Source organism: Otolemur garnettii, unplaced genomic scaffold (assembly GCF_000181295.1).
Source record: "Otolemur garnettii isolate 467f Iridium unplaced genomic scaffold, OtoGar3 scaffold00158, whole genome shotgun sequence".
NCBI lineage: Eukaryota > Metazoa > Chordata > Mammalia > Primates > Galagidae > Otolemur > Otolemur garnettii.
In genome coordinates, this window is record NW_003852553.1 from 3,177,978 (window position 1) to 3,187,577 (window position 9,600).

At 45.2% G+C, this 9,600-nt stretch overlaps 1 protein-coding gene and 1 pseudogene across 1 annotated transcript in view; one reads left to right on the forward strand and one right to left on the reverse strand.

Moving 5' to 3' along the window:
- Window positions 1–1,217: 1,217 nt before the first annotated feature.
- LOC111728449 lies at window positions 1,218–1,332 on the reverse strand (annotated as a pseudogene).
- A 3,794-nt stretch (window positions 1,333–5,126) lies between these two features.
- Window positions 5,127–9,600, forward strand: part of ATP6AP2 (ATPase H+ transporting accessory protein 2) — a 30,160-nt gene continuing 25,686 nt past the window's right edge. Inside the window, exon 1 of the mRNA XM_003799896.3 lies at window positions 5,127–5,289. Coding sequence (XP_003799944.1) covers window positions 5,253–5,289 — 37 coding nt within the window. The 5' untranslated portion in view covers window positions 5,127–5,252. The remainder of the gene's footprint in view (window positions 5,290–9,600) is intronic.

Genomic DNA, 9,600 nt, shown 5'->3' on the forward strand with positions numbered 1-9,600 from the left:
ATTTATACAGTTTGGATACAACTTATCTATTCCCATTTTGTGGCTTATAGTTTTACTTTTTACTGTCTATTTTTTTAAGAACAGTTATAAAGTTACAGAAAAATTGAGACAGTTCCCATATTTGTTACAATTAATACACCAAAATTGATACATGATTATTACATATAGCCTATACTTTATTCAGACTTCCTTTTTCCTACTGCAGGATTCCATCCAGGACACCTCATTATGGTTTTTTGTTTGTTTGTTTCTTTGTTTCTTTGTTTTTGAGATAGAGTCTTACTATGTTGCCCGCAGTAGAGTGCCTTGGTGTTACAGCTCATAGCAACCTCAAACTCTTGGGCTTAAGTGATTCTCTTGCCTCAGCCTCCCAAGTAGCTGGAACTACAGGCGCCCACCACAAAGCCCAACTATTTTTTGGTTGCAGTTGTTATTGTGGTTTAGCTGGCCCTGGCTGGGTTTGAACCTACCAGCCTCAGTGTATGTGGCTGGCACCGTAACCAATGTGCTACAGGCGCCAGGACACCTCATTCATTATATTTAGTGATCATGTCTCCTTAGGCTCCTCTTGGCTATCCCAATTTCTCAGACTTCCCTTCTTTTGGACAACCCTTGAAGAGCAGCGGTCAGATATTTTATAGAATGCCTCTCTACTGGCATGTATCTGATTGTTTTCCTCATAATTAGACTGGGGCTATGGGTTTGGGGAGGAAGATCACAGAGGTAAGGTGCCATTCTCATCCCACATCAAGGGTACACACTGTCAAAGTGAGTGATCACTGTTGATGTTGACCTTGATCACCTCTCTGAGATAGTGTTCGTCAGGTCTCTGCATTGTAAAGCTACTCTCCCCCTCTCCCACCTTTCCATACTATACACTGTGCCTTTTGAAGAACAGAAATCTTAATTTTAATTTAGCAGAGGCTGCTCAGTCTGGGGGACCTGGCATTATCTTGGCCCACAGGGCTCTCTGCTGGCTGATTTGCAGAGACCAGGCTATGATGTCACTAAGCTCACTCAGGGACCACTGAGAATTCATTGCTAGAATTAACTGAGGGAGTGGGGAGCAGAGTTAGGGAACCAAATGGAATTACCTACTCTTTTCTTTTCTTTTTCTTAAAGTAAAGCTGGCTGAGTTGGTTCTTCTGTGATTAGTCAAAGAGATCAAATTCCATACATGGTATTTTTGTCCAACTCCTCCAACTTTTCCTTAGTTTAAAAATATGAAATGCTGAATAATGATATTTGCATATCATCTTTGTGTAGGGGTCAGGGTCATGCTTATCTTCCCTGCATCATTCCAAGTTTAGTATATGTTCTACCAAAGTGAGCATTAAATATTCTTTTACATCTTACAACTGGACCTCTAGCTTTGAAACTTAAGAGCCAAGAATTTGACATCTTTGTTTCTTGGTTCTCCTCTGAGAATCCTTCCCTGAGGGCCATGGATGACTAGTGTCTTTCTTATTTGCCCTGAGAGGAGAGGGAGGAAGGCTTCTTTTAGGTTAACAAATGGGGTCATAACTTCAAATACTCTTTTATCCTGCCACACACGCATTCCCCTCTAAATGCTTCAATGGAAAAGTTAACTACACCTCGCTGGTTGTTTACTGAGCACTAAAGATTGAATCAGAAGGTCTGCATTCATAAAGCAGAACTGCTGACGATTTAGAATGTGACTTTGAGTAGGTGCCCTTCCCTAGGTTTCAGTCTTTCGATATGCGAAACAAGAAGGCTTCCTGCAAAGTTTATCTTGCTAAATTCCAAGGCTATATGGAGCAGCAATGCCCCTTTGAGACTTCAGGTGAAAAAAGGCCTTAGATGTAAAGGATAAGTTATTCACCCTTGGCCTGAAAGGGGATGTTAGTCTCTAAGACATAAGAGTATAAGAGATTGTAACATTGTCAGGTTTTCTTGGAGGGGGGGGAGGGATTTATTTTATATTCTAATCTATTTATAATATTTTTAGTCTTCCTCAAACTCAAGGAAATAAGAATGTCCTAGAACTCTTTTAAGAACAGAAAAATCCATTCCTTTCCCTACTTCTTTAGGCTGAGTGAAATGGCAGGAGCCCTGCTCTGCTCCACTTTTAGCTGATTATGTCCCTAAATAAGGTTGATTTAGATAAGCTCTCCTGCAGGGCCAGTGGTTCAAAACCTGTTCTAGGATGTGCAGCAAGATGGACAAAGAATGAAATTTTAGGTGATGTGAAGAGAAATGAATTCATCGTAAAATGAAATTTTAGAAAAATGATTAAATTTTTTCAAGTCAGTCATGTCAAGAGTTGATGTTTGGAAATTATCTGGTTTAGACATTTTGGTTCTAATAATTTCACATCCCTAATGGAAAAATATCTCTACTTCCTTTCAGATTTCTTTAAAGTCACATTTGTGCAAATTCCCCTCTGAAAAAATGGAAATTCAAGAGTTGAAAGTTTCCTGTTTCCTTGGGGCAGCGCCTGTGGCTCAAGGAGTAGGGCACCGGTCCCCATATATTGGAGGTGGTGGGTTCAAACCCAACCACGGCCAAAAACTGCAAAAAAAAAAAAAAAAAAGTTTTCTATTTCTCAAAATTGAGTGAGGAAATCTAGACTCCATTCCCTAAATTGAGAATGACTTTGGTAAGCATAGTGGGTTCCAGAAAGGTCAAACGATTTGGGGAGTGTTTTTCTGATCCTAGTTTTCAGCTGGGCAAGTTTTTCCTCCCGTGGGTCTGCTACCTGGCTAACTCCTGCGGAGACTACTTTCAACCTGCTTTCCTTTCTTCTGCCCTCAGTTAATCCCTAAAAGAAAATGGAGGCTGGGAACTGAGGCAGGAGTTCTCAAACTTTTTAAACAGGGGGCCAGTTCACTGTCCCTCAGATCGTTGGAAGTCCGGACTGCGGGCCCCCGGACGAGTTGGCCGCTAAGCAGGACAGGCAGCGGTGGCAGAAACACCCTGCGGGCCAGATAAATGTCCTAGGTGGGTGGCATGTGGCCCGAGGCTGTAGTTTGAGGACCCCGGTAAGTAAGGCATTTCCTACCCCGCCCCAACAACTCTGTCTTACATTTGTGCATTAAACAATGCTCAACTGCCAGGCAGGCGATGCCTGTGACTCAGTGGGTAGGGCACGGGGCCCTTACACCAAGGGTGGCAGGTTCAAACGCGGCCCCGCCCAAAGTGCAACAAAATATAGCCGGGCGTTGCGGCGGGCACCTGCAGTCCCAGCTACTTGGGAGGCTGAGGCAAGAGAATCGCCTAAGCCCAGGAGTTAGGTTGCTGTGAGCTGTGTGAGCCATGGCACTCTACCAAGGGTGATAAAGTGAGACTCTGTCTCAAAAAAAAAAACAAAAACCAAACATTAAACAATGCTCAAATGCCTTCAATGGCTCCCCATTCCCTACCAAATGAAGTATAGTTCTTTAACGTACAATTTAATTTCCTCAATAAATATATCCCTAACCGAAAGTTTAGTTCCTCTCTTCCATACAATCTCTTTGGTCAAAATAAACAGTTAATGCTCAACCTTACAGAGCTTTCTCCCTTACAGTTTTTCACTGACAGAATCTCCCCATCCCCTACCCTTGACCAAGGTAGGAAACATACCCATTTTTCAAAGTCATCAGCTAAGACATCACTTTCTGACCACAGGTGCTAGACTGTGTCACCTCTTGTCCCATATCACAAGAAAAAGACTATAAACTGTGGGGAGGGAGGATACTGGCCTAATTAGTATGCTTATCCTTTACATACTCGTAGCCTCAGAGAACACCTTGTCCAGATGAGAAACTGAGTGACTGCATGAAGTACCTAGTTAACTAACGTTTTGCCCCATTACTCCTCATATATCAGGAAGTCTTTGGAGGTAAGCTTGCCAGATTTAGCAAATCAAAATATAGGATGTCCAGTTATATTTGAATTCCAGATAATCAAAAATACTTCGTTTGTTTTTGGGACAAGAGTCTCACGCTTACCCAGGCTAGAGTGCAGTGGCCTCAGCCTAGCTCATAGCAACCTCAAATTCCTGGGTTCAAGTGATCCTGTTGTCTCAGCCTCTTCAGTTGTTGGAACTATAGGCCCCACCATCAGGCCTGCTAATTTTTCTATTTTTAGTAGAGACGGGGTCTTGTTCTTGTTCAAGCTGGTCTCCAACTCGTGGTCTCAAGAGATCCTACTGCCTCAAGCTCCCATAGCTGGGACTACAGGCGGGAGGCACTGTGCCCGGCTACATTTTTTGTTTTTTTTTGAGACAGAGCCTCAAGCTGTCCCCCTGGGTAGAGTGCCGTGGCATTACAGCTCACAGCAACCTCCAACTCCTGGGCTCAAGCGAGTCTCCTGCCTCCGCCTCCCAAGTAGCTGGGACCACAGGCGCCCGCCACAACGCCTGGCTATTTTTTGGTTGCTGCCGTCATTGTTGTTTGGCGGGTCCGGGCTGGGGATTCGAACCTGCCACCTTAGGTGTACGTGGCTGGCGCCTTAGCCGGTTGAGCTATAGGCGCCGAGCCTACATTTTTTTTGGGGGGGTGGGTAGAGATGGAATCTGGCTATGTTGTTCAGGCTGGTCTCGAATTCCTGGCTTCAAAGGATTCTCCCGCCTCAGCCTCGCAGGGTGCTAGGATTACAGGCATTAGGCCACTGAGCCCGGCCTGAAATTCAAATTTAACTGGGAGTCTTGTATTTTATCTGACACCATACTAGGAGGGCAGGGGTTTCCCTGACTCGCCCGGCTTCCTCCCATCAGGTGCTCAGCATCTGCGTTTCCGTTAAAGCGAAACCCGAACCAGCCCCGCCTTTCACAGCTGGCATCCGTAGCGAGGCGGAGGCACACGATCCGGAAAGACAGACACCCTGGTTGGAGACCATCACTGGCGAACAATCAAAGGGTCTACACCCGGGAGGGCGTCCCATACCGTGGGTTCTCAGAACCCTCGACTTTGGCTCAGTCAAACCATCCGACCACCCGCCCTACCCTCCATCTCGTGACCTGTCTTCACCGACTGGGAGGCGGGATTGCCCGGCTTTTTTAATCGCTGCCTACCATTGGCAGTGCCTTCTATCCATTACTTTAGGCCCCGCCCATCAGCCTGACGTTTCCCGAGATACGTCTCTCCCGTAGCCGCGGCGTGGCTGGCGATTGGTGGAGAAGGCCGCGGCTGTCCCCGCGGAGGCCACGGACGGGTGGATTGCAGGAGTCCGGACGATCCCCCTCAGTGAGGTGGTCGTTTGTGTGCCGCCGGCCCGCTCCGTGTCGCCCCTGCGGCCGCCGCGGCACCATGGCTGTGTTCGTCATGCTCCTGTCCTTGGTGGCAGGTGAGGAGCCGGGGGCGAGCTGAGTGCTCTGGAGGCCCTCTGCCGCGGGGCTTGGAGGTCGGGGGAGGCCGTGGGCGGTTGGCAGCGGGGCAGGTTCCGCAGTGCGGGGAGACAGTGGCCTCGCTTCAGCTGCCTTCTTCTCGGCTTCTTCTCCGGATCAGCCTGTGGCTGCGGGGTCTGACCGGCCGCTGGGCCCGGGGCTGGGTTGCGTGGGGGGGACTCCTGGGCCGGCCTCATCCTCTGCCTCCTTGAGAAAGGCAGCTCCACCCGTCCAGCCGCTGACCTCCTGTCGACCTGGCCTCTTTCTGCTCCAGAGGTCCTTCGGAAGACCTCAGTGGAGTGTTGAACCGCAGTCCTCTTCAAAGAAGGCAAGGCAGGCTTCTTAGCTGCCATCGGCTGCCGCGAGTTTTTGCATTTGTATGATGTTCTCATTTTTAGTGGTTGCCATTAAAAATTGGTGAAATCCCTTCCCCTCCTTTATATGTATTTCAGGATACAAAGGTTGAGACAGATACATTGTTTATGTAATTGTTTCCTTAGGCGGATACAAAGCACCTCTCAGTAGTTTGTCTCACTTCCCGATTTTAAGGATTTGGAAACTAGGATGAGTCATATCTTTAGGGTCACATGTCAATAAGTGGTAGCTCTCTGACTGGAACCTAGGTTCCCTAGGATTCAGCAAGAGGAGTGGAAGTCAGTTAATGTTTGACCTCATATTGTGTATCACGTGGTATTGCATTTCATTTTACAGCAATCCTTAGAAGAGCATATCATCTTCATTTTGCAGAGTTTTCAAGCTTAAATAAATTACCCAACACTGAACAGGTAGAAAGTAGCAAAGCTGGATTTAAACCCAGATCAGTGGTGTGAAAACCTGGGCCTTTTTCATTTTATGTGTTGTAGCACAGTTAGCCCATTTACTGTGGGAGGGATCTGAGGGCACAAATAGTAGTGAACAAGAGGCCAAGTTGAGAATAATTTGGTGGAATGGGTGTTCTGGTCCCCACTGTGTCAGTTGAAAACCTATGGGAGGCCAGCGTGGTGCCTCACACCTGTCATCCTAGCACTGTGGGAGGCCGAGGCTGATTCTTTGTTTTGTCTCTCTTATTTTGTTTGTTTCTGGCTCATCTATGGAGATACTTTGGGGGAAGTTTTAAATTTAATTCAGTTTTCAAAATTAAAAAAAATCTTCCCTTTGATACTGTGGTTTAACTGAATATTGAAATTCCATCTTTTAATGTTATGACTGATAATATTTTGATTCAGTGAGTAGGGTTTTTTTTTTGTTTTTGGTGTAAGATAAAATAATTGCTCCTGTACATGGTTTGAACATGCTTTCCTTCCTGGAACAGTCTACTTTCTATATAACAAGAACCTGATCCTGTCAGCTTCTGCCTTGCTTGGTCTTGTCAGGTGAGGTTAAATTATTATTTTCCATAATGACTAAATGTGATGTAATGGAAAACATCTTTAAGAACTCTGACTTCTCTATTTCAGGAAATAATAGAAATCCTTTAAAACATTGTTACCAAACTAGAGAGAGAGCTAGGGAACTAGAGAGAAAGGAGGGGAACTACAGTTATGAATACCATGTCATGAGGAGTATTTGAAAAAAATCAGATATTGACCCTGGAGAGGAAAAGCCAAGGGCAAAAGCATGGGATTTGAATGGACATCATGGAAAGATGGTTGATTTGGTCACTGATGCCCCAACGACAGTAGGAGGACTCATTTTTCACTTAATTGAGTGATTCCACCCACCATTCAAAAGCTCATAGCACAGTATGGTAGAGTTCCCAGAGAGAAGGATACTTAACCTCTAGCCCAGACTGGGAAGGCTGAGGGAAATTTCCTCAGGGAAGTTGTCTCCTAGGGCAAATATGTGAAAAGTTGAGGTGGGAAGAAAAGCTATTTGAGATAGAACAGTGTGTGTAAAAGCACTGTGTAAAAAGCACAGAGATGGGCTCGGCCGGCACCTGTGGCTCAAGCGGCTAAGGCGCCAGCCACATACACCTAAGGTGGCGGGTTCAAATCCCCAGCCCGGGCGCACCAAACAGCAATGATGGCTGCAACCAAAAAATGGCCGGGCGTTGTGGCGGGCGCCTGTAGTCCCAGCTACTTGGGAGGCTGAGGCAGGAGAATCATTTGAGCCCAGGAGTCTGAGGTTGCTGCGAGCGTGATGCCATGGCACTCTACCCAGGGGGATAGCTTGAGGCTCTGTCTCAAAAAAAAAAAAAAAAAAAGCACAGAGATGGAGATGTGAGAGCAAAAGGGCAAATAGTTTGGTGGGGCTGGAATGTATAGGGGTTGAGTTGAGATCCCAGAAATAAAGTTAGTAAGGTACCTTGGGTGTCATGTTTTAGATTTTACTTTGAAGACTCTGGGCAGTGAGTGAAGGCATTTAAGTAGAAGGATGAGTGCACAGAGCTGTATTTTGAAAAAGTGATGGAAAGGCTGGATCAGTAACAGGGTTATAAGGCAGCCAGTTCTGGTGAGGGCTTGAAGAGCGTGTACTAGATATGGAGGGGAAAGGATTTGTGAGAAGAAAAAAAAAATCAACAGAATTCAGTGGGTAATTACCTGTGGTGCTAAGAAAGGATTTAATAGTTTTTTCTTGTTGTTTTCTTTTCTTTTCTTTTCTTTTTTTTTTTTTGAGACATAGCCTCAAGCTGTAGCCCTAGGTAGAATGCTATGGCATCACAGCTCACAGCAACCTCCAACTCTTGGGCTCAAGCGAGTCTCCTGCCTCCATCTCCCAAGTAGGTGGGATTATAGGCACCTGCCACAACGCCCAGCTATTTTTGGTTGCAGCCATCCTTGTTGTTTGGCAGGCCTGGGCTGGATTCAAACCTGCCAGCTCAGGTGTATGTGGTGTATGTGGCTGGTGCCTTGGCTGCTTGAGCCACAGCCGCCGAGCCCTCAGGGAGGATTTAAAGATGGCTGATAGGAGCTGCTGAGTTGAAGGTGGTGGTATTCAAGAATACGGGAGAAGCATGTAGAAAGATGGTGAATTCAGTTTTGAACCTGTTGAGCTTGAAGGACCCATGGGACTTAGAAGGAAATGCTTAGCCAACTCTTGGGTATGTAGGTCTAAGGTTCAAGGGAAATCTCTGCTAGAAATAAAAGTCTGGGAGCTATCAGTGTGTTTGTGGTGTCTCTGATCGGGAGAGAGATGTAGACTAGAAAAGCAGTGAGGATCAAGAATGGAGCCCTCACTCTCCAAAGTGGAGTATGCTAGGTGATCTATTTGGATACTGAGGGAATGTACTGGACAGAACTTCCATTTATATCTAGTTTTTTGGAGAAGGGGTCTAGCTATGTTGCCCAGGCTGGCCTCAAGCCAATCCTCTCATCTTAGCCTCCCAAGTAGCTGGGATTACAGAGATGCACCACTATACCCAGCTTTGTTATCTATTTTTTGTTTCATCTTTTTTTGAATAGTAATGGTCAGATATTTTGTAGACTGCCCTTCAGTTTGGATTTGTCTGATGTTTTCTCATGATTGTGAAGAATACTACATAGGTATCTTACCCTTTTAAAAAAATTTTAGTTTTGTGTGCTTTGTAGTATAGTACAAATACATAATCTTATTATAGTACAAGTGTGTGTGTGTATACAGTCTACTTTCCAATTTTGAAAAGTTGAAATCTAAAAAGTTTGGGCACTACTGCTTAAGACAGGAAGGGGAAAAACTGAGGATAATCAGCTAGAAGGATTGCAAAGAAAACCAAGGGCTCTGCCTTCATGAAGGTCAAGGTAGAGGATTTTCAAGGAGAGAGTTGCCAGTCTCAGATGTTTTGGGAAGTTAAATTAAGGACTGAAAATTGTCTTTTGGATTTGGTGAGTCATTTCAGTAGGATGATGGGGTCAGAAGCTATGGCTTAGGTGTGAAGAAGCAGAGAAGCAAATGGTGGTTGATTATTCTTCCTAGATTCTTCCTCTGAAGAGAAGCAGAGACTATTAGCTTGTGGGGACTGGTAGGACCAAAAGGAAATCTTTCTGTGGTTTTAATTTTAGAATGGGAGTACCCAAGCATATTTTTATGATGAAGTAAAAAGGCCAATTGAAAGGGGAAAATTTGTAGTTTGAGGTGTGACTTCTTCATTCACTAATTTAACAAGTATTTATTGAGCACCAATGTGTCAGGCACTGTTTCTCAGCCCTAATTCCTCATATGTTGTCTGTCCCAGAATAGTGACTTAATAAACATTGAATGAATGAAGGTGAGTGAATGAAGGTCTTTTTTTTTTTTTTTTTTTTGAGACAGAGCCTCAAGCTGTCCCCCTGGGTAGAGTGCCATGGCATTACAGC